At 43.8% G+C, this 24,994-nt stretch overlaps 1 protein-coding gene across 1 annotated transcript; it reads right to left on the bottom strand.

Moving 5' to 3' along the window:
* LOC142022809 (uncharacterized) lies at positions 1 to 24,312 on the bottom strand. The gene is made up of 10 exons (XM_075013039.1): positions 24,287 to 24,312; positions 22,731 to 22,890; positions 21,169 to 21,311; positions 19,468 to 19,600; positions 17,039 to 17,245; positions 11,530 to 11,639; positions 8,735 to 8,850; positions 6,795 to 6,873; positions 5,468 to 5,563; positions 1 to 159 (listed from the first exon to the last, which is right to left on the bottom strand). Exons 2-10 carry the CDS (start codon positions 22,867 to 22,869, stop codon positions 1 to 3), a joined length of 1,182 nt encoding a protein of 393 aa, XP_074869140.1. The 5' UTR covers positions 22,870 to 22,890; positions 24,287 to 24,312.
* Between the last annotated feature and the right edge of the window lie 682 nt (positions 24,313 to 24,994).

Raw genomic sequence — 24,994 nt, 5'->3', positions numbered from 1 at the left:
CTATGCATCACCCTTCACACAGAACCAAGATTGGATCTCAGCCTTTGATTGGTCCTTTTTGTGCAATGTCGCATTTCCACCATGTCTGATCTGAAGATATGGGAAGAGCATTTTCACAGCATCATACAGGTCTGCAAAGTCTTTGTTCACAGGGATCTCCTAGAGGGGGAAATTATCACAAATCAGTGTACAGTAGGATATACCTTATCTCTTAAGGTAAGCATCACAACACATTCTTGCTCTCAGGCATCCATGCAACTATTGCAAACTCTTGCAAAGCTCCTGAACCATCAACCAAGTTCACTAGCAAGCAGCAATACCACAGCACTGGTGGAGATGAAAACGAACTAGCTCCAACTGTCAGGCGAAGAACTGGAAAAACCCAAGAAGAAAAGATATCACAACAGCTGACAGGAAAAGAGGACAAGAGATTCCAAGCAAGCAAATGACAACTCTGTTGAAGTCTGTCTCGCTAGAATGATCAAAGCCATGGAATGGCTGGAATGGACAAAGCATGGCAAAAGGATGAGGTAGAAAATACAATAAGCAGCCTGAGTTCGGTTAACTCCCCAGAGTTTATAAAAAGTCCGAAGAGGGGGTCAGAAAAGTGCTGTGACAGAGAGCAGGCTCAAGAGAAGGGTTTGTAAGAATACAAGGACTAGCACTTAAAAAGGGAGTACTGGGAGAGGCAGAAAGACATGGGTTTGTAAGAGCAGGCAGATATTTCATGGACAGTCATCTTCCTCTCCGGCTGAAGAACACATTTGGTCTTGTCTCCGCTTGTCAGAATGCAACAGATCATTAAAAACAGTGAACAACTGTTCTCTTATTCGTAATTAAGAGAGCAGTATAACCAGTATTTTATAAATTATAAATTAAGTCATTGACACTTGAAAAAAAGCAGTTGGATAATAACTGGAACAGCATTCATCAGGTGCAGGAGACTATCAGCTTCTGGCATACACATATTAAACAGAAGGAGAGTTTCTGCTAAAACCAGGTGGTGATTCATGATGTAACTAAGCAAGTCAGACACCTCAGTTATGGCTGCCACAGTGTTTGCAACTCAGTCACAGTAGATCTGGCTACAAATATTTGGTCTTTGTTGGACACACTATTATGCCATGTTGCTAAGATACAATGTAGTGGAACCATGGTTTTTATTGACACAGTCATTCTGAATATTCTGATTTTAGGGATGTATAAAACCACCCTCCTTTTTCACTAACACGTACCTTTGAGATTTCATTTACCTATACTTTTTACAGGCAAAATAGAAAAAAAAATGATGGTTTCAAATCTATGTTTGTTTGACTTGTTAATAATTATAACCTATGGTTTTTGTATGTTAAATTATTGTAATTCTTTTATCTGCTAACTAAAAGTCTCTATGGCTACATCTACACTAGCCCCAAACTTCAAAATGGCCATGCAAACGGCCATTTCGAAGTTTACTAATGAAGCGCTGAAATGCATATTCAGTGCTTCATTAACATGCGGGCAGCCGTGGCACTTCGAAGTTGACGCGCCTCGCCGCCGCACGGCTCGTCCCGACAGGGCTCCTTTTCGAAAGGACCCCGCCTACTTCGAAGTGCTGCGGCCACCCACATGCTAATGAAGCGCTGAATATGCATTTCAGCGCTTCATTAGTAAACTTCGAAATGGCCATTTGCGTGGCCATTTTGAAGTTTGGGGCTAGTGTAGACATGGCCTTTGTGTACATAAAATAAAGAGTTCTTTGTCTTTCAGTTGAACCTAATGACCGTGCCACACCTGTGCGGAAAGGCCTACCTTCCTCAGAGCCGCCAGCCTGGCAGCTTTCACCAGTGGGAGAAAGTATTTGCAGGAAGAGATAGAATCCATCTAATGAAGAGAGGAAAGAGCATCTTTGCAGGTGTGCCTGCTAATCTAGTGAGGAGGACTTTAAATTAGGTTCTCCAGGGGATGGTGACCTAAGACCTATGGTAAGTGGGGAACTGGAATACTAGGAGAAAACACAAGGAAAAGGGTGCAACTGGAGATGCCTTCTGATTCATTCTGAGAAAGTAGCACAATTGGTTAGTTATCTCAGGTGCCTGTATGTGAACTTAAGAAGTCTGGGAAACAAACAGGAAGTAAAGTCAAGCAATTTTTATGTGAGTGGAATACCAGAGATTGGGGGTAGTGGGGAAAGGAGGGGACTTACACCACTGGAGCACTGTCATGAGTGAGTATAAGTTGTTCAGGGAGGACAGCCCAGGGAGAACAGATAGAGTTTGTACTGTATGTAAAAGAACAGTATCATTGCTAGAAGTTCTGTGGCACCTTATAGACTAACAGATTGCATCTGACAAAGCGGGTCTTCACCCACAAAAGCTTATGCCCCAAAATACCTATTAGTCTATAAGGTGCCGCAGGACTTCTTGTTGTTCTTGAAGATACAGACTAACACGGCTACCTCTCTGATACCAGTATTATTGCTGAGAGCTCCAGTATGAAACCAGTGAAAAGCCTGCTAAGAGTTTTTGGGTTGAAATTAGAGCCCAAAGCAACAAGAGTGATGATGTAGTGGGCATCTGCTGTAGACCAACAGACCGTGAAGATGAGGCAGATGAGGCTTCCTTTCGACAACTAACAGAAGTTTCCAAATTACAGGCCCTGCTTCTCATGGGAAGGACTTCAATCACCTTGACATGTGGTGGGAGAGCAATACAGCAGTGCACAGAAAATCCAGGAAGTCTTTGTTGAGTGCTGAGGGACAACTTCCTGATGCAAGTGCTCGAGGAACCAATAAGGGGCCATGCTCCTCTTGACCTGCTGCTCAAAAACAAGGTAGAAATGGCAGAGGAAGTAAAAGTAGGTGGCAATCTGGGCAGCAGTGACCATGAGAGGGTAGAGTTCAGGATCCTGACAAAAGGAAGAAAGGAGAACAATAGAATACAGACCCTTGATTTCAGAAAAGGAGAGTTGGACTCCCTCAGGACACTGATGGGCAGTATTCCCTGGGATGCTAATATGAGGGGGAAAGCAGTCCAGGACAGCTGGATGTATTTTAAAGAAGCCATATTGGGGGAACAAGAACAAACCAACCCAAAGTGCATAAGGAATAGCAAATAAGGCAGACAGCCAGCTTAGCTAAACAGAGAAAGCTTAGGCGAGCTTAAACACAAAAAGAAAACTTACAGAAGTAGAAACCTGGACAGATGACAAGGGAGAAACATAAGCAGGGATATGATCTAGAAGGCCAAAGTGCGAATGGAGTTACAGTTATCAAGGGACATGAAAGATAACAAGAATATGTACCTATGTAATAGATACGTTAGAAAGAAGGTCAGGAAAAGTGTGGGACCATTACAGAATGGGGAAGGACACCTAGCCATAGGTTATGTGGAAAAAGCTAAAGTATTCAATGCCTTTTTTTTGCCTCGGTCTTCACAGACAAGATCAGTTCTCAAACTGCTGCACTGAGCAGCACAGTATAGGAAGGAGGTGAGCAGCCCCTGGCAGCGAAAGAATAGGATAAGGACTATTTAGAAAAGTTGGACATGCACAAGTCTAGGAGGCCAGATCTAATGCATCCAAGGGTGCAGAGAGAGTTGGCAGATGGAATTCCAGAGCCCCTAGCCATTATCTTGTGGTGACTGGGGGAAGTTCTGGATGATTGGGAAAAGGCTAATATAGTTCCCACCATTTAAAAGTGGAAGGAGGAGGATCTGGGGAACTACAGACTGGTCGGCCTCACCTCAGTCCTGGAAATATCATACAGCAAGGCCTCAAGGAATCCATTTTGAAATACGCAGAAGAGGGGAAACTAATCAGGATCAGTTAACATGGATTCACCAAGGGCAAGTCATGCCCAACCAACCTAATTGGCTTCTACAATAAGATAACTGGCCCTGTGGACATGGGGAAAGCAGTGGATATGATATACCTTGACTTTAGCAAAGCTCTTGATACAATCTTCCACAGCATTCTTGACAGCAAATTTAAAAAGTGCAGCTTGGATGAATGGACTATAAGGTGTAGACAGCTGGCTAGATCATCAGGCTCAGTGGGTAGTCTCTAGTTGGCAGATGGTGTCAAATATAGTGCCCCAGGGGTCAGTCTTGGGGCCAGTTTTGTTCAACATCTTCATTAATGACCTGGATAATGATCTCAGGATTGCACCCTCAGCAAGTTTGTGGATGACACTAAACTGAGGGGAGAAGTAAATATGCTTGAGGGTAGGGATAGGCTCCAGAGTGACCTAGACAAAATTGGAGGATTGGGCCAAAAAACCCCGATGACATTCAACAAAGACAAGTGCAGGACTCTGCACTTACGACAAAAGAATCCCAAGCACTGTACACACTGGGGACCAACTGGCTAAGTGCCAATTCTGCAGGAAGTGGACCTAGTGATTACAATAGACAAGAAGGTGGATATGAGTCAACAGTGTGCCCTTGTTGCTAAGAAGGCTAACAGCATATTTGGGCTGCATTAGTAGGAGCAATGCCAGCAGATCAAGGGAAGTGATTATTCTCCTCCATTTGGCACTGGTGATGACACATTTAGGATTCTGGGGCACATGACTTCTTAGGAGAGGTTGGGGGAACTGGGTTTATTTAGTCTGCCAAAGAGAAGAATAACAGGAGATGTGACAGCAGCCTTCCGCTATCTGAAGGGTGGTTCCAAAAAGGGTGGAACTAGACTATTCTCAGTGATGGCAGATGACAGAATAAGGAGCAATGGTCTCAAGTTGCAATGGAGGAGGTCTAGGTGGGATATTAGGAAAAACTTCTTCACTAGGACTGTGGTGAAGCATTGTAATGGGTTGCCTATGGAGGAGGTGGACTCTCCATCTTTAGAGGTTTCTAAGGCCAGGCTTGAAAAAGCCTCAGATGAAATGATTTAGTTGGGGTTGGTCCTTGTCCTGCTTTGAGGAGAGGGTTGGAATAGATGACCTCCTGAGCTCTCTTCCAACCCTAATCTTCTAGGAGTCTATACAAATTATTTGAGCCTCACTGACCTCTAGGTTTATGCATTGAGGGTCACTTTGTTTTAATGGAAATAGGACAAAAATCTTCATAAAACTATTTGGTTCTTCACAGCCCAAATGGGACAGATTTTGTCAGAAGTTTCAGGATGCGCAATAGCTCAAATTCCTTCCAGGTTCCGCTGTTTTACTAGGAAGGTGAGGTAGAATATGAGAAGGGCAATAGCGATGAACCTTAACCGGACATTCATATCCTAGAACAGAACATTGAAAATTGGCACATTGACACATGAACAGGCATTTATGTACCTATATGCCACATGAACATCCAAGAACAACATTTGGACTTGTTTGTAGGTGCCCATGGTTTCAAGGGGGAGGTCCAGCTAACAGTGACCTGCAAGGATGCTGTTGCTATCATTCACATTAATAGCACTATATTATTGACAATTCATACCCCTTTTCTTTCGAAAAAATCAAATTTGTTACTTCCCCCCACTGTTTAGCACTTACTGAAAAGTCCAGGATTTCTACCACAGCACCAGAATTTGCTTGTATAGATTTGAGAACCCCAAAGCAGCCTTCACTCTGCATGGGATTCCTGGCCATCTAAAGGCAGACACAGGAAACAATGACATGTACAATACAGATTGCATGTTCTTTTCATTATCATGCCTTTCTTTGCTATCTGGAACTTCCATCTCAAACTACACCCCTGTCTTAGAGGAAAGTTATCCACCTCATGTCTTCAGGAACATGCCACAGGCATGGGACAAAAGCAAGAACTCACACTAATAAGAATGATGCTGATGACTGTTTGAAAAATCTCACATCTACAAGAATAAAACAATTTTAAAAAAAATCCATTTTGGGGATCACTGGAGTGTGCCCAGGCCTCACTAAATCAACCGTATAACCTAATTATGGTCATCTTGTCTTCCTCCAACATCTACAACTCCATTCTCTTCTGGTTTTCTAACCTCCCTATCCCATCTTTCAACAGGGGTTCCCACAAGGCTCCATCCTTGCTTTTCTTCCTTTTCTCCTTTTACGCACCATCACTGTCTGACTTTACCTATGTGTATCTTAAACATCCTTGATCCCGACTTCAGCTGCACATTTTATATAAGCACAAACTTCTTTGCTGCATCCAGCTTCTGCTGGGCAATGCAGAAAAGGGGTAAGCTGATTATGGCTCCATAATTCTCTTTTTTCCTCTGGAGGCCACTCTATCATATGCTAGCTGACAGCGGTCCCCAATAGACAACATGACAGGTGGGAATATCTAAAATGCATTATACTTTGGTTACACCCACTCCATGACCTTCTGCACGCGAGTGTCTGGAGCTACCTTTGACTGTCTGAGCAATGGAAAGGCAGAGGAACAGAGCAGACTATCTGCCACTCTAGCTGAGCGGAGGGACAGATCAGGGCCATGCAATGGCCATACCCATGTCTCCCTCCAGCTGCCAGATATGTGCAGCAAATGAGGCTGTCATGTAAAGCCATTATAGCAGAGGTCAGGAGGACCATCTTCCATATTGGAAGGCAAGTGCCAGAACAGGGAGCAGCCTGTTCCAGGCTCTGGGTCACGTCAGGGGAGAAGTACAAAGTGTTTCAATTCACAAGATTAATAATCAAACACCCACACTCCTTGTCTACATGAGACCATCTGCATGCCACATGTCTCAGAAGCAGCCAGAGAGTGATGCTAACGTCTCTCCTACTGTTGCTGCAGCATGGCTCATGCAAGATCTGATTCCATGAACACTTGTGCCAGTGATATTTTCAATATATACTTCATTGTGTGTTCCAATACCTGCTTAGAAAAGCTACTCACATTAAGGCTCTTCAGCGTCTTGTTTTCTTTCAGGCCTACTGCAAAGTGCAGAGCTCCTTCCAGTGAAATGCGGTTATTGCTTATAACAGAGAAAAAGCAGATCTCTTACATTGCTTGCTCCCTTCCCCCCACTAATGGAAACGTTCTCTATAATCCATGTTTCAGGAGGACAACATGCTTTACAAACTCATGCAAAGGCACAGGAACCATTTCATCCGCCACTAACATGCAGACATGCCTGAGGAGCATTAAAAGCAGCAGGTTAGCTGCTCTTCACTCAGAGCAATTAAAAAGAGAGGGAGTTACGGGAAACAATTGAATCTCCAACTGAAGTTGCAGGACGTATACATACCTACGTGGGGCACCTTTGTTCAATGTTCCTTCTCTTATGGAAAGCACTGAGATCTTTAGTGACCCTGAATTATCATGGCCTTGGTTTTCAGTCTCATCAAGCTCCCCTTCCTGAAGTACACAAGTCTTCTTTGAAGGACTCCAGTCTAAATACTGACTCTGAGTGGCCCTGCTTAGCTCATGTCTATTTTGGAGCATTTGCTTTTATTGTTTAACTATTAAAACATCACAAACAACAAGCAGTCCTGTGGCACTTTAGGCTATGTCTACAGGGCAGCGGTACTCCAAGATAAGATATTTTGAAATACTGCTATTCCATGTCTTAATAGCACCTATTATCCAAATAGCGATTTCAACGTAGGCATTATTCCTCATGGAATGAGGTTTACCGGAATTGAAATAATGCACCTGCTATTTCGATTTTATTTTGAAATAGCCTGTGCATCATTTGGATGCTGCCAAAGTTATTTTGAAATAACTGCTGTTATTTTGAAATGACTTCGCTGTGTAGACACAGCCTTAGAGGCTAACAAATTTATTAGGTCATGAGTTTTTGTGGGCAAAACCCACTTCCGTGACTTAAAAAAAGTAAAACCTCAGGGTGTGTTCTGTGAAACTGTAGTATTGTAAGTATCTCCAGCTAGCTCCCAGCATCACAGCAGCTGTTTGAGAGCTTAGGCCCCACTGGAACCTCATGCACTGGGAGGGAGGTTCATTGCCAGCTTGTCTTTGGGATTTTACACTTGGCCATGGCCACCTTTTTCATGGCTTCTCTCGTGACCACTTCTGGTAATATTTGTGGTCTCCATAACTGCATCTCTCTGAGAATTACTCAGCCCTGTGGCCTTCCCATTAATTTCTCCAAGCTCTGTTGTTTTCTTGTAACACCCTGTGCTGAACTAATCAGCCTTCCCTTTGAATCAACTGCTACCATAACATCATGTCCACTGTAAGCCCTATCAAATCAACAGTACTCATCACACCTAACTATTGTACGTCTATAGCTCAGTCCCAGGCCCCAGCTGTGAAAAGAACTTGTCCAGCTCTTGTTGTGAGCACAAATGAGATTTCTCTCTCATGCTTCAAAAGATGCTCTCTAAGTTCCCAAGTCCTATTTCTCCTTTCTTCTCATTTCCAGAGGAGCTAGTAACCCTAGAAACATATCACTAAATCTCTTTCCATTCTTACTCCCCAGCCAGAAGGAATCTATCTATGTCCTCCCAGATTTACAATTGTAATGGTATCACCTCAACCTCAGTAATTCTCCCCACTCCTTCACACTCTCTCCTTCTCTGGGGCTACCGGGATTACTAGAGAGTGGGGGCCATGGCAGCCCTGACTGAGTACAGAGCAGTAAATAACAGGTGCCAAACAATCTTATGCAGCTAGACATTTAATAAAAGGAATAAGGGATTCCCAAGTTTTTACAGACAAACTCACATTAAATGGCAGTTACTTTATCACCTAAATGTCAGCAAATATGTCACTCTTAATACATAAACTAGAGACCAATAGCTGCTTAAGATTTCAGCCACCACTCTCACTTTGAAGTGCAGGACTCATTGTATTATGACCTGACCCAGACTCACCTAATGTTGAGCTCTTCTAGCACATTGTTGACTTTAAGGGCCTCCCCTAGGGCAGCTGCTCCGTTGTTGCCAAAGCCATTGTACGAAACATCCAGAACTCTGAGGAATATGTTTGCCTATGGAACAAGACAAAATTACTGTAGAAGAAATCTCACTGCAGCTTGGAATCTACATCTTCCTTGCAGAATGACCTTACATTAATAATGCTTTCAAAAGTCACTTAAACATAAATGCAGAGGGGAAATGAGCGAAAAAGGACATTTCATACCAACAACCATAATTAGTGGTGTGTGAACCTCAGAAAAATTTCTTCCCCCTATATGACTCTCCTAAAAATGCCAGGCTTCTTTGAGCCCTTGTCTCCCTTGCAAGATCCTACCTGTAGCTCACAGGTCTGACAGCTTCTTAACTTGGCCCCAGATGCCACTGATCTGAATATCACATGCAAGTACATTGCAAACACACGGATCTTGGAGTCCAATCGTTGGCTTTCACAAAAGAATCCCAAAGTCGGGGAGATGTGCAGCTGGGATATCTATTGGCTGAGGGTTAGCTAATTAACACATTTAATTGAGATGGCTCCTGCAGGGTTTCAGAATGATGGGATCCACACTGTAGGCTCCATACGCAATGCAGGACCCAGCACCTGTTCAAACCCCTTGTTAAAAGGGACAGAGTGGCAGCTAGGGAAAGAGTAGCACAGCATAAGAGGGTGCTGACTGAACAATTGGGGATGGGATAGCCTCAGTGAGCTGTCTGTAGGCCTTCAGAACTGCTAAATCTAACAGTTCAAGTCACGAGGAAGACACTAACATTTCATGCAATCAGTCTCTCAAATTACCAAGTCACGAAAGATCTGTAAAGTGATTTTCTGGTGGTGTGGGGGAGTTTCTTTGCGAGTATCAAGCCTGTTCTCTGTTGTGCAGAGAACAAGATAATGGCAGTAGCGAGCTATCTCTGCCCTCATTTGAAAGGAAAAGGGTTTTGAGGGTGATTTAGCAGCTTGAGTTAAGTATGTATTAAAGTTAAAACAGGAAATCCCACATTTTAAACAATCTGATTAGAAATCTCTCTCTCTTTCACATATTTAAGTTTCAGTCTCTTGTAATGTCACTATTTCACTCCACCTCTCATTCTTTCAGCAGAACAAGAAAGCAAAAAATGGAAGTTTCTAACATAAATATCTACCTATATTAACAACACACACGTACAAAAGCCAGGCAGAGTATTTTTTATCAGAATGCACCAAAAAACAAAACTAAAAAAAGAAGTGAACAATTGTATCTCCTCCACAGCTACTTTTTTTTCTTTTTGGACTCCCTTCCTCAGGAATCTTGTAGGATGCATCACATAAAATTTTAGAAAAAAATTAAGTGCAATGTACCATACTGAGAAAATAACCTGATAATTAAAAACAGCACGGTACATTTCACAGACAACTGATCGGATAGAAGTAAAGTTGAATACACTGCCTCAACCGAGGCATTTCCTGGCACAGAGATTATTCATGCCATCCGGTACTCACCAGTTTTATGAATGGAATTTTCTAAAATGGCTTTTAATCTGGAATTTAATCTTGAATGATTAAATTAATCTGTAACTGATTTCAATCACCTGATTTCAAAAAAATCATTAAGATCGGTTGCGGCTTTGTGAAATTAGCTTGAAAATTTATGCTTTTTATAAATTTATATGAATTAAATTAAAATTGTTAATTTAAAAATGTAACTACAGGTACAAATCATTGCGTGCATGTGCTGGTCTTAAAATAGGGATTACAAAAAATATGGTTTGACGTTATTTATTAAGGATCAGCTCATAGTCACATGCATTGAGGCTCCTGAAGTATTGATTTTGTAACTGAATTTGAAAAAATGGCTCTTCTCACTATTTTGGTTGCAGACCCCTGGTCCAGGCTATTTGCTTATCAGTCTGTGAGAGAATTTGTGCTGGTCTCACAGTAAAGATGCGAGCAAGGCCCGGGACTGGTACTTTTCAGCATCAATAAACGTTTTGGCCGTGTCTACATTAGCCCCAAACTTCGAAATGGCCATGCAAATGGCCATTTCGAAGTTTACTAATGAAGCGCTGAAATACATATTCAGTGCCTCATTAGCATGCGGGCGGCCATGGCACTTCAAAATTGATGCAGCTCGCTGCCGCTCGGCTCGTTCAGACAGGGCTCCTTTTCAAAAGGCCCCCACCTACTTCGAAGTCCCCTTATTCCTGTGAGCAGATGGGAATAAGGGGACATCGAAGTAGGCGGGGTCCTTTCGAAAAGCAGCCCTGTCTGAATGAGCCGTGCGGCGGCGAGCCGCATCAATTTCGAAGTGCCACAGCCACCCGCATGCTAATGAGGCGCTGAATATATATTTCAGTGCTTCATTAGTAAACTTTGAAATGGCCATTTTCATGGCCATTTCGAAATTTGGGGCTAGTGTAGACATAGCCTTTGCGTGTGAAACTTCGTAGTGGTAGCAGGGAAAGAACATACCAGTTAGAAAATATATAAAACATTAACTTCACAAATTTAAGACTATAATATGGGATAAAAATAGTGAACCTGAAGCTGCAAATAGAAATTAAAAAAAAAAATCAAGACTTATTTTTAAAAATTATTATTTTTATCTTCCCAATTTCAAGGCCTAGACACTTCCAGATTTCCCAGTGGTTTACGCTCAGGCAATTGCATACGGTACAGAGAGTAAGTCATGATGGCAGCATCCATCCAAACAGATAAAGCTTAACATGAGTATTATAGGATGCAAACACAGGAGATAACAAAGACTTCCTACCCGGAGGCCTCTGGCTAAGGCAGCTGCTCCTTGATTACGGAAGTAGTTCCAGCTGATATTAAGCTCCTTTAGTCCAGTGTTTTCTGCTACTGCCATACCAAGAACCTCACCTTACAAAACAAATTAAGAAAAATGTTTTCAAAGGCCCAAGAAAGGGTCGAATGGTTCAGCAGGGCAGGAAGCTCTGGTTAGAGTAGGCAACTCTTTGGGTGAGAAATTAAAACACAGGATTTTTCTCTTCGATGCAGTTTCTGGCTCACGCAGAGCAGGAGCTACAGGAAGAGCCAGAAAACAAGATCCACATTGTTAGAGGCCACTGAGAGCACATTCAATGTGGTACAAGGACAAGTCCCCATATGGCAAAACAGAACCAAGCAGGGAGTATACCACACAACAGAATTCTGCTCTGCTCCTCAAACTTGTGCACCCTGGTGCTACCCCAAGTGAGATCACAATCCTTGGGAAGTCTTTTCTGTGTAGAAGGCAAATGGGGTTTGAAGCAGACAAGGAGTGGATAACTGGGGGGACAAAGCAACAGGACCCCCAACCAGGAGGGAAGAAAAGAGAGTACAGAATGGCAGGCAGAGAAGATAGGAAAGGGACATACCATCAGCCTGCAGGAAAACCAAAGAAGAACCAGAGAAATCACTGAGACAGCAGTACAGACAGATACAGTAACAAATGGTTGACCTTGAAAGAAGGAGTAAAGTCAGAAGGAAATAATCCAAATAAAGAAGGGAAAAAATCCCAAACCTTCCTCAGTGCCAAAAAGACTCTCTCTGGCCCACAGGGCTCTAAGAGAAGGGAGAAGATTCTCACAGGATTTCAGCGGTGATGGTAAGTGGCAAAGGATTTGAAAGTCAATGGACATTCTTCCCTTGCCCATTGGATTCTATTCAAACTTATGTTAAATCTCAAGACCTACATCTTCTTACTCAGTCTACATCCAGTCCTGGTTTCCTTTCATATTCTTTCTATAGCCTATGCACCAGTGCCATCAGCTTTAATACCCTTCACTTTCCCTCCCCGATTTCTCTTTGCTTTCTGCCAGGGTACCCCTTATGCCTGAATATCCTTCCAAAACCGAGTGTCCAAGCCCTCCCAGCCCTGTGGTCAAATCCCATTTAATTCCCAATTCTGAACCATCCCCCAAAGAAAAAAAAACATGATAAAAACAGAATTACTGTGCAGGGTGAGTAACATTCTCTTCTTCAAATAGCATCCCCATAGGTGCTCAACTCTAGCTGATTATTGACCAGTATGCTCTATGGAAGGAGGAGGAGGTCAGAGACAAGCCTAAGATTAAATATAGAACATATCTGTCTATGCCTTCAGAAGCTGAGGCACAAGTGACTGCTTCATGCTCAGCAAATGTACAAATGGACATCCAAGTCCTGACTCTACGTATTTCTGCCATGCTAATGTTCTTAAGAAAGGCTATTGAGATAAAGAGGGATCCCGTGAGCGAGTTAATACTCTAGAGGGCGTTGAAGATCACAAGATTGAAAGCAGTAGATAATGCAGCCACATAGTCATGCTTTAGATGGCATCATGGTTCATCTCTTTTCCCTGCTCTGCCAACACTTTTCTCTCCAGAAACAAACTCTCTGTGGTTCTGCCTGTGTTGATCTCACACTCCTTTCATTCTGCTTCTTTCTCCAGCTCATCTTTTTGTAGCCCTCCTCTTGCCACCCACAATCCTGGGGGAGGGCTTTGGTAAGAGGTAATGAAGTTTCAAGCTAGGCAGATCTGACTGCTATGGAGCACCAAGGATATCCCCTCCCATCCCCTTTCCAAAACTAAAAATGAAAACACCTTAAAGGGCAAGAGAGATCAGCCAGTATTTGCCCAATACCTCCAGTCTCAGATTTATTGTGACAGAGCATTCCATATTCTTTATGGGGGTATGTTTTTGAATACGACCTAACTGGAATATGCTTCATGGTGGTACAACCTTTCCAGTGATATCTCAGATGAAGTAGTCTACTGAATATGATTATCCCTTTAGTGTGCAGGGATAGGGTGAGTATGTGTCCCGTATTCAGCATAGGGAAATCTGGTAAAACTACTTGGTTCCAAGCAAGCTCAATGGCAATCAGAACCATGCAGTACAAACATTCAAATTAACATCAAGTTGACCGACTCTCTGTTAAAAAATAAATACTGTGTAGTTGGATTCTTTTTATTTACCTTCTTATGTTTCAGACTTTAAGGTTCATATAGGGAGAGTGAAACACACACACTCTTCCATACACTTCTCACATGGGAGGGGATGACTGACTGACAGCCCCATGACACAGCCTTTCATGCCTGGGTTGGCCCCTGGGACAGATCCACCTCTTGAGGTTCCCAGTGCTGTGTCTTCCTCAGGCAATACTGCGGGGGGGGGCACATAGTCACATTCCTCCCCCCCATCACCCTCCAATTTGTCAGGTTCATGCCAGAGTGAGGCCAGAAGCAGCTTTCTACACTGTGCAGGATAGAAGGGACAGGAGCTGCTTCTAGCCACAAGGGATGCAGTGTACGGAGGGGAGGGAAGAATGAGCTGGCCAGGGTCATTTCTTCTGTCCTCCTCTTCCCCCAGCTAGAAGGAGCTTGTCCTTTCCTGCCCACACAGAGTTGGAAGGTAGTTAACACCTCCAGGCTGCTGTTGGCCATTGGCATAACCTAAATGCCTCCTGTCCTCTTGCTCCAGCACAGGTAGGAAGGAGATAAATTGTAAGGCGGCATTGTGCACAAGGGCCAGTGGACCTGACTGCAGGGGCTTCAACCAATTTAGCCAGAGGTGGCTCAAGTGGGGAAGGTACCCAGGGACAGAGCAGACCCACACTCCCTAGGGCAGAATCCAAGGCCGGGGGTTGGAGTGCATGAAGAGGATACTTAAGCACTTGCTTGGGAGGGATTGCTGTGGACTCTACAGGGACTGCTGTGGACTCTACAGGTTTGGGGTGTGAAAATATTGGAAATCACTCCCACCGTCACTCCAGAGCCCCAGGGCCAGTAGTGTGCGGGGCTTTAGCACATGATGGCCCATGCTCCAGGACAGAAGGTCTTGGGCTTTCCTGGGGTCCTGGTCCTGCCAGAAGCAGGGGTGGAAGGAAGGAGTGGATGCATTTGAATCTCTTCTGCACAGCCGCCCAAGTGTTCAGCTTACAGGGAGCACTATACATCAAGTAACAGTTCCAAATAGGCCCTGACACCTCACATGTATCACTTCATGTCATTCCCCCTTTCATCAGAAGCAGCAGCCTTTTTTCTCCATTTGCTCCTCCCCAGCTTCCTGATTCCTTCCATCTCGAAATACATTCTGTTCACCTCCTTCTGGGCTTTCTGGGCTTCCCAATTTTCCATGCTCATTTCTGCTCTTCTCTCTTCCCAGTTCTTCACTCTCTTCTTAGCAAAAGACCTCCTGGGAGAAGTTATTTATAAGGAAGACTTAAATGATGTGAGGAAGGCCATTTGGCACATGAGGAGAGGCAGTGAATAACAACATGGAGGGAAAACTTAGAGATGGACAAAGAAAAGATGGTTAGGTCTGTAAAGAGCAGGAGGTCTGAACGGAGCAGTACACAATGACAGCAGAGAGGGAGGCAGGTGGAGCCTTTGAAAGTGAATAATGAGAAATGAATTTAATACAGAAACTGAGATGATGCCAACTGAAGGAATTCAAAACAGGCAGTGACATGATCTGACTGACAGGAGGAGATGATTTTTTGACTGATCCATTCTCTGTTGGCTAGAAGAGGACATACTGAAACATAGGAGACCTCCAAAGCTGGCAGACAAGAGATGATCAGAGTGTAGAAAGACAAGATTAATAATGGAGAAAGATAAAAGGATAGATTTTTCAGAGGAAGATGTGATAACGTTTCATGAACAAAGATAAAAGTTATGAGATTAGGTGATGAGCAACATGCTGGAGCTGTTCACTGGTTACAGAAATGGGAGGAAACTGTATCACACCTCTCCCCGTCTTATGAAAGTGGCTTATAAATATGAATATGCATGACTCGAAGATGCTTTAGACAAAATACCTCATGTAATAAAATCAATTTTAATGTTACAATATGATGAATGTGTATATCCTATTTTCTCCCTTATCATTCTCATATGTGAAGTCAGAAATACAAAGTGTGAATTTAGTTTTAATTCTGTATGTGCTAATGAGAGCCATTACTGATACCCCAGAACCTAAATGACTCAGTGATCAAGTTAAAAAGCTTTGAATAGCCTTGATAATGGGCCATTTCCATCCTGACTGAATAGACCTTGCATGCTGAATAGTAACAAAGTGGGTCTATCCCACGAAAGCTCACCACCTAATAAATTATTTTGTTAGTCTTTAAAGTGCTACTGGACTGCTTTTTTGTTTTGAATAGACCTTGTGCGCTCTGGCTCTCCCTTTTACTGGGACTCCCCTCTTTAAATATCCCTCTGGAAACCGCCCCCCACTCATGCCTCTGGCGAAGTGGGTCTTTGCCCATGAAAGCTTATGCTCCAAAATATCTGTTAGTCTATAAGGTGCCATAGAACTTCTTGTTGTTCTTGTTTGTTCTGTTAGCCCAAACCCTGGTTGATTCTAGAAAAACATGCCACCTGATACTGAAGTACATCTTGAAACTGATATTTTTCCAAGGGGGTGAGGCAGAAGCTGCTGAATAGAGGGGTCCTGTCCTGGGGAAAAGTCTATTTAAGGGACAGGAAGCAATCGGTCTCTTCTCTTCTTCTAGACTTTGAAACTGCCTGAGGAGAGACAAAGAACTTTGAAGAAGCTGTAGACCCAGGCTAGAATAAATACCAGCTCTGACTTGAAGCACTTTATCTGAGGTGAGAGCAACTATTTAGGGTAAGAATTTGCATGTAACAAGTTTTTTAGTGGATTAAAACTAGCTAAGCATTTTTCATGTATTTTAAATTTAATAACTTACTTTGATCTGACTGTTTTCACTTTCAACCACTTAAATCCTACTTTCTGTACTTGATAAAAACACTTTTGATTATTACGAAGCTCAATCTAAACAACTGTTACTAGGAGGGGTAGCAACCACTTTGCATCTCTCTCTTTCATCAATAAAGGGGACAGACATCCATATAACAATTCATGGTGTAAAACTTTCACACAGAGAAAGACAGATTTATTTGGGGTTTTGGTCCCATCTGGGCATTGGTTTTCTGGGTGCTGAGCCTTTAAACCTGAGTCCTCCAAGAGTTGAGATGGTTCAGTGTCTCTGTTGCTCTGCGGAAGGGCAGGAACTCCAACTCTGATGTGGTGGGGCAGAGCTGAGGAACTGTCCCACCAGGATAGGGTGGTGGGGAGCCCCAGAAAGAAGCTGAGTATCTGTGGTATGATCAGCACACAAGAGGACAACCCCAAGGGGCCTTCTGTGATTTGACCAATCACACAATGAGGTTTGGGAGAAAAGAGAAGTGCAGTTTTCACCAGCTTGAGTGTGAATTTGCAGCAAGATATAGCTAGACAATGAATGGATCTACAAAGACATTTCTTTACCTGATGCGTCACCAAGCATGTTATGACTCAAATCCAGAGATTCCATTTTAGTGTTAGCCAAGATGGCATCTGCAAGGTGCTTAGCAGCATGGTCATTAAACTCATTTCCTGAAAGTTTAAGGTTAACAACTGTAGTATTCTCCAGAAGCATAGCAGAAAGGGCCTCAGCTCCTTTAACTCCAAGTCTATTGTCAGATAAATCAACATCTGGAGAAAAAAAAACGAACAAAAAAATCATCATTTGGATAAAGAAGAGATGTCAGAAACACTTCCAACTCTCCTTTGCAACAGTGGTGTTGCCAATGGCCAGAGTTCAAAAATTGAGAGACTACTGCCCCAAAACCATACATTTTTAAGAACAGCTGAAATGGTAGCTTTTGCAGCTCCTCCTGCCCACCCCACAGCATGTGAGAATTACCCTGCTGCCAACTCTCTCCCAAATGCATAGTGAATAAGGCGATTTTGCCCCAGCTGCTGGGACTCTGGCTATACCCCATGGAGATCAGAGCCTCATTGTGTCTGTTGCTCCACAAACACTTAGGGGAAGGCAGTCCCTGCCCCAAAGTACTTTAGCTGCCATAGCACAAATTCACCAGCAAGCTTTGTAGTAAAGTCAGGACCCATCACATTTATCTTCTCTAGGGGCCTCGAACCAGCCATTAGATGGGAAGACCCTTCTAACTGCTGAGGAGCGGGGAATGATTGATTCTGCTGACCCACAGAGGAAAGACTGTGTGATCATTAGCACCCTGACCCTATTTGCACTACTGGAACATGTGGGAGAATGAGGCTCCTTCTGGAAAGAAAAGTTTAATAAACCAAGTTCTGACCATTCTTCAGCTCACCCCCTCCCCGCGCACACATGCAAAATCTTCTGCATAGGCCCTGTTACCAGCATGCCGCAGCCTGCCCTAAAAGAGACAGCTCTCATTAACTAAAAGCAAACACTAAAGAGGCAACATTAAAATTAATATTACTACTACATCTGCATTCACTTCACTAGATAATTTCCTTCCAAGAACACAAAAAAAATTGTCCAAGGAGCTGTCTGAATCATAAATAAAAATTATTAACAAACATGGGTATCAGGGCTTAATACTCCCAGAAATGCAACCTACATATAAGTCAGGTGTCCACAGTGGTATCCATGAAGATAACCAAATGCAAAGCCACACATTTAAGAACAAAGAGCAGAGGTTACGCATACAAAATGGGGTAGCTTGGAAACGAGTAACACTGGAAAAGCCTGAGATTGCAGGCAGTGACTTCCTCGCTAGCCAACGAGGTACTCAACTCTCCCCACATCTCACACCGCCTTTCCCCAGTCCTCTGCCCCTGCTCCATCCTCACCCTGTCCTGTCCCATCCCTTCCCCCAAACCGCTCCCTTGCCTCTTCCCCTTCCTTCCAAACTGTTTCGCAGCAAGTCAGAGGCTTTTGGAGGGAGGGGGAGGAGTTGGTCGGTGGGGCCATCAGGAGACAGGTGATGGAGGAGGGAGTCAGAGGCATGAGCTTGGCTGCCAGCAGGCGATCAGCACCAGCTAATTCTTTCACATCCCAGGTGAACATTTAAATCACTGGGCTGCCGGGTGTATAGGGAACTCGACCACCCTCACCACCTCTCTCAGCTCTTTGTTCCTTTTCACAATGAAGGCCTTGACATGACTTCAACACCTGGCTGCAGGAGTGGAATCACAGCTGAAACTCCCAAGCAGAAACAGGCTCCTCCCTGTGGACTGGAATTAGGCACGGGGATGGGGCTCAAGCCTCTTGCTACTGGCCAGTTTAGGCAGCCGCCCACTCAGTTTGCTAGCTTCTGTGGATCCTTTTTTTAAGCACCTAACTCTCCCCATGCATTGTCGGGACAGACTGGGCACCTCACTCAGGTATGTGAATTCCAATGGGTTGTAGAGCACCTGAAATTAGTCTGCTTTGTCTCTCTTGCCCAGTCCAAATAGTACAGATGGAACCCCCTGGATGGGGCTCAGATCCACTTGTCCCTAATTAGAAGATAGTTTTCCTAACTGCCAGTCCTGCAAATTCAATGTGGATTCTGAAAGCTGAGGGTTTTTTCTGCCTTATACATCTTCAAGAATACCCTGAAACTGTTCTCCTAAATTCCAGTTCTGTTACTATTCTGGCTCATGAATCAGAAATTGGCTCTCTCCCCGGATGTTCTTGGCTTTCCAGCGATAACAGAAGTAAAAACATATTTTAGTCAATAAAGACATGATTTCATGAACATAAACATCCATGAATACACACCAAGAGAGCTGAATAAAAAGTCACTATTCTGTAGCTCTCTTTCACGTGAGTATTGCCAATTAAGTCAATGCGATCAGTCAAATATGCAAAAGAGAACTTCTTCCTCTCTTGTAAAACCTCATTGCCACACATGCCTTACAACAGAATTACTTTTTAAGGCACCAACCTGAAATGTAGCAATTTTCTTTCAACATCTCTGCAACGGCAGCTGCTCCTTCTCCATTCAGCCAATTATCACTCAAGTTTAGCTTTACAATGGAGGTGTTGGTCATCAAGGAAAGAGCTAAAGCTCGGGCACCCTGGAATTTATGACAGCATAATGGGTCACTCACTGGTTAACTCCTTACAGTGTACACTGGTTAATTCCTTACAAGAAAGTTGTTTGCTTTTTTTAGTTTTCCTTAATCTAGCAGAGTATATGGGTCGACAAAAGCTTCCAGCACCTTGGCTGTGTTTCTGAAGAATCCAGCTGAAAGAAAAGAACCTCTACATGCAGTAAAGGGCTTCAAGCTGCTTTCAATAAAGCACCCAGCAATAAGTCACGACCTGCTGCCAGGAAAGTCAATCACAAAATTTTCAGTAACTTGAATAGATGCACAATTTAACGTAAGGAAACTAGCGAAAGCCCCCTTGTGTGAGTAATTTAAAGCCACCCTGGAAAAAGAAATGCAGAACATATATGGAGTGCTTTGAACCCAAACTGAGTTGATATAGGTCATTAATTATTTCTCCATCTATCTAATAATGACAAAGTATCTATCACTAACATTTATAAATGAAGAGAGAAGGAAAATTACCAAGTGTCAGATTTGTTGAACTCATGGATACATGGTGCTTGCACTCTTCAGAACTATCAAATGATCAGTAACAAGAATAAGTACCACCTATGATTTGTTATTAATTCTAGGAGCTAGAGGCTCTAAATTTGGAATTAATGACTTAATAAAAAATTTAAAATTTGGAAGTAAATGGACACAGACATCCATAAAAAATTACATTTTTATACCCTCCAACCCTAAATATAATGTAAAGAACAAGATGATGAAGAGATCCAACAGGTCTACTTCAGTTCTAATTTTCCTAATCACAGGTGAGCATTAAAGTCTGCAGCATTTTATCACATGATTCATGCTTGAGAGTTCAGTGTTTCTGAAAAGGAATGAGTAAAACAAGCAGCAACTCTGAGTCCATTGTGGATCAGACTAACTGACACTACCTTCCATCTAGATCTTCTTTAAAAGTTTTAGAATCTTGTTTGAACTTATGAATTTTAACACTATAACATACACATGAACATATTACATGAAAAGGAGGACCAAAAAATCTTATCATGCAGAAATGCCCAGGATTGTCAGTGAGGTGGGGAGAAATCTAATTCACCGTTCCTCAGAAAGGATGGCTAGATGCTGTCAAAATTCCCCTAAAATGAGCTAAATTTCATGTGGCATCTCATTTTGCTTCACAATATTTATATTGTTTGCACACTCTTCTCCTCCTTAGCTGAAAGCCCACTTTCCCAACTCACAATTCTTTATAAAACAACAATTGCTGAAATTCTTAAATGTATTAGTCCTTCTTAGGTTTAAATTAAGCCTCCTTGTTCTAGCTTGTACAACAAATTCCAATATACCATCAAGTTTTATTTTGTTCATGACCAAATGTGTTACATTTAAAGCTAGCCTACACACAATACATGCCACAAAACCAAGAAAGTGAGAAACTATCATCATTAGTTTCATTCGTACATATTCTTTATTCCTCAACCCAGATCCACACTGTAGCCACTGGCACAACCACCACATATTGCAGAGCATAAACAGCAGCCTTAACTGCGCCAAAGAGAAAAGTGATTTATTCTATAACTTACCTGTGGGCCAAGTCCATGGTGCTTCAAAATCATTTCAGAGTCATTCATGTGACGCACGAAATACGATATCGGTACCACACCATGTAGTTGGCAGGCTGCTATGTATCTGGTCTTTCCTGTTGGGTCAAAAGGTTCCTTGGTTTCTTTATTAGAAAGGAGACAAAGAGACTTTTATTAGAAAGGAGACTGTGCAAACAAATGACAGCACTTCCAAAATTAACTATTTTACTAAATAAACTCCCACAAAAAAAAAAAAAAAGTGAAACTTTAGAACTACTTACACTTTTTGAAGCTTCTTCCAAGGGCCTCCACACACTCAAATGTTTACAGAGCAGAGTGAGGTAAGTCTCAGAAAAATAAAGGTTATCCTACTACAATTTTTAATTACATAATCACATACAAGACCACTGCCTCAGTAGAGGCTTGATCCAAAGCTGACTGAAGCCAGTGGGAGTCTTGTCATAGATTGATTTCAAATCAGTTTTGGCCCAATCCCTCACTCCACAAGTTGCATTCTGCTCAGCAAATTCTGAGTGATGAGAATAAAAAAGTATTAAAATTATATAAAATAAATTGTAAATGTTGAAGGAGTATTTAAGGTAAATGCTTATTTAAAATTTATTTTAAAATTTGATTAAAAGCAAATGTTTTTTCTGCAGACCTGCTCTCACTTATATTTTAGTAATTTATACAAAATAAAGACTGAAGCACTTTCTCATCCCAGTCTTAACAAAATGAATGAGGTGTACTTAGAGCTGCAAAAATAGTGATCTTGTGCCATTAAAATCATTAAGATAATAAGCAAGGGAGCATATGTACTCCACCTTAACTTTTGCATCCCTAAACTTTTCCAGTCAGGGGATGAGATCACAAATTAACTTTTTCTTAGCTATGCTGTCTGCACAGTGTTTCCTAGGCACGGGTTTTGTTTTGCTTTTCTCATAAAGAGAGAAAAAAAAAAGACACATTAAGAGCACATTCACTCAAGGTCAGGGGAAACTGCTTATTCACTTCCAGTTTTCACAGGCCGCGTCTACACTAGGGAGATCTTTCGGACTAGCCGGGGCTCTTCTGAAAGATCCCACAGACTGTATACACGCAAAATGCGTTCTTTTGAAAGGAATTTGAAATAATGCAGCCTGTCTTTTGGAGGCCCCCTTCCTCTCCCAGATGAGGAAGAGCTTCTTTTTCCAAAAGTTTCTATTGGAAAAAAGCATGTGTAGATGCTCCAGGGGCCCTTCTCTTGAAGGGGCAGTCCTCATAGTGCCAGATTTTTTGATCCCTGGCCTGTTCTTTCAAAAGAGCAGGGGCTGTGTAGATGCTCTCCTTTGAGACAGCAGACCACTCTTTTGATCTGCTTTCTTGTGCATGGATGTGATCTTTCTAAAGAACCTTTTTTTGGAAGAGATCTTACAGAAGGAGTTCTTTCAAAGGATTGCTGTAGTGTAGATGCGGCCATAGTCCAGTACAGCTACAGGATGCATTGTACCAGATCCAACCTGTGTGGTGCCGGGAGAGATTCCTACCACTGTACAAATTAGGTCAATTGGGATATTTCATACCTTCTATTTCAAGGTCAGTATCCCACTCTTCCTCCCTCTCGCTACCTTCATCAGCCTTCTTCTCACTCTCACTCCCCTCTGAATCATCCCAGTTATATGTTCTGTTATCTGCATCATTTTCTTGGTGCACAGAGGACATACATGCAGATCTGGGGACAGCCTTAAAATACATAAGAAATCACATAAAATTACATAGAAATTCTTCGGTGAACATAAAAATCTGACTCTTGGGCTATGCCTACACTAGCACACCCCTTTCAAAAGGAGGATGCAAGTATAGACACAGCCTTGGCAAGTAACTGTTCAATAGTGTGAAAGGGAGAGAAAAAGAGCTACTTTGTAACTTATGTTATCATTGAACCAACACTTACTAATATTACAGTAAAAAAAGAGCAAATGAGTGCTTTACAGGCACCAATCCCATAACCTGGTTCTGTACTAGTGGAAAGAATTGGACGAATAATCTAAAACTGAAGGTACTTAAGCAACAGCCCTGACCTGCAGGGACCACTTATAATGGTAAGAGGTAGCAGGATCATTCAGTGCTTATGCTTTTAGGTAAGTATTAGAGGGGTAGCTGTGCTGGTCTGCACCCGCAGAAACAACAAGAAGTCATCCCATGGCACCTTATAGACTAACAGATTTTTGGAGCATAAGCTTTCATGGGCAAAGACCCACTTCGTCATATGCATCTGTTAGTCTATAAGGTGCCATAGGACTTCTTCTCGTTGCTTTTAGGTAAAATTGCCAAAGACTATGACAGTAACCACACCTGTTCTGTAGACCTGGACTGACCATCTCTACCACACAATGCAATTCAGACATCTCCAGTGACTTTTGGACCTCTCATCCAGTACTACATTTGAACTGATTAGTTAGATGAGAAACATAATTAGAACAACATTTGGGCATAAATCCATTGCAGTTGGGGACTCTTTCATCCAATGATCTCTAAACACTTCAGAAACACAAGCTTGGCTAATCTCACTCTCCTGGGAGATTAAATCCTAGTCACCACCCTTTTGGCTACCACCGCTCCAAAAAAAAAAAAAAAATCAGATTACCTACCCCATAGCAAAATCCTTTCTAACAAGATAGGATGCCTCAGTGCTCTAGTGAAATACCACAGCCCTGTTGCTGTGCCACTTGCAGCGTATACACAACACAATGCAAAGCTTTGTTCACAACAGCTACTCCTCAAAAGACACAGCTCCTATTTTGGAAAACAGCTGAGTCCTACCCACCCCTATGGTGTTTACTCCCCACCAGCTAGTCTCTCATTCCCCCCACACCAGGGACTTCGTCCTAGGGGCAGGAACATAGCCCGAGGTACATGCTCTGCTGAAAACACCTTCAGGATTCACAGCAGGACAGGGGCAAGGGAAGGCCCAGCCGTCTCTCCCCTCTACCCTTCTGATCTGCCTCCCCTCTGCAACGTCCGCAGAGACCCCTCCCCCGCACCCCTTGCTCCTGCGCGAGGGCGGGACAAAACGCGGTACAGGGAGACGGACTTGCCAGGCCCGGCCCGGCCCGGCCCGGCCCGGCCCTCGACTCACCGCGCCGCATGAGGCGGCGTAGCGCCCGCGGCCGCACACCCACAGCCCCTGCGCGCCCCGGGCTCGGCTCGGTCCGCAGCACGGCACGCGCCCGAGGGGCTCGAACCGGCCCGCGCCGCCCAATCAGAAGGGCAGAGGCTGCTCGCGCGCTCGCACGGAACCAATCAGCGATCGGGGGCAGGGCGGCCGCTTCCGGCTTGGTGCGCTGCTGCCATGGCAATAGGGGGAGCGCCCCGCCCCTCCAGAGTCGCGGGAGCCACAAGTGGCGCGCGGGGATGATGGGGGGGAACGGTCCTGGGGCGGCCGCGCTCACGTGCTTCAAACACTCGCAGGAGCAGCTCACTGCGCTCCCAGCCTGCTCTGCAGCGGAGCCCAGGGCGCTGCGCCCCCACGCTCCCCGCCCGCCTCCGCGGGGAAGCCCGGGGCGGGGCGGGGCAGGCTGCCGGTTCCCCGCGCCGCAGGGACGGGACGGGACGGGACCGTTGCCGCCGCCCCGGGCCAGGCCCCTGGAGCCTCCAAGCGGTGTAGCGCGGGGGGCAGTGACTGCAGGCGGGAGTTGCCCCGGGCCCTCCTTCCGGGGCAGGGGAGTTGGTTGTGGCCCCCGTGCCTCTCCCCTCCCCGCTGTGACCCCAGGGTCCTGGCCCCTGCCCCTCCCACGGCCGCACACCTGGTGGGGCCTGGCTGGGGTCTCTTACTTGGGCTATAGTC

The sequence above is a fragment of the Carettochelys insculpta genome, chromosome 18 (assembly GCF_033958435.1).
Source record: "Carettochelys insculpta isolate YL-2023 chromosome 18, ASM3395843v1, whole genome shotgun sequence".
Taxonomy (NCBI): Eukaryota; Metazoa; Chordata; order Testudines; family Carettochelyidae; genus Carettochelys; species Carettochelys insculpta.
The sequence above is the reverse complement of the archived record's forward strand: the minus strand, read 5'-3'. Positions and strand labels throughout refer to the sequence as shown.

Excerpts from the sequence above, each read along its gene's own strand:
- LOC142022809 (XM_075013039.1), bottom strand. The coding sequence starts at position 22,869 with ATGTCCTCTGTGCACCAAGAAAATGATGCAGATAACAGAACATATAAC. Across the intron at positions 17,246-19,467 it reads AGAAAATTGCTACATTTCAG|ATGTTGATTTATCTGACAAT; the intron begins GTTGGTGCCTTA and ends TTTTTTCTCCAG. Across the intron at positions 8,851-11,529 it reads CCTTAGCCAGAGGCCTCCGG|GCAAACATATTCCTCAGAGT; the intron begins GTAGGAAGTCTT and ends CTTGTTCCATAG.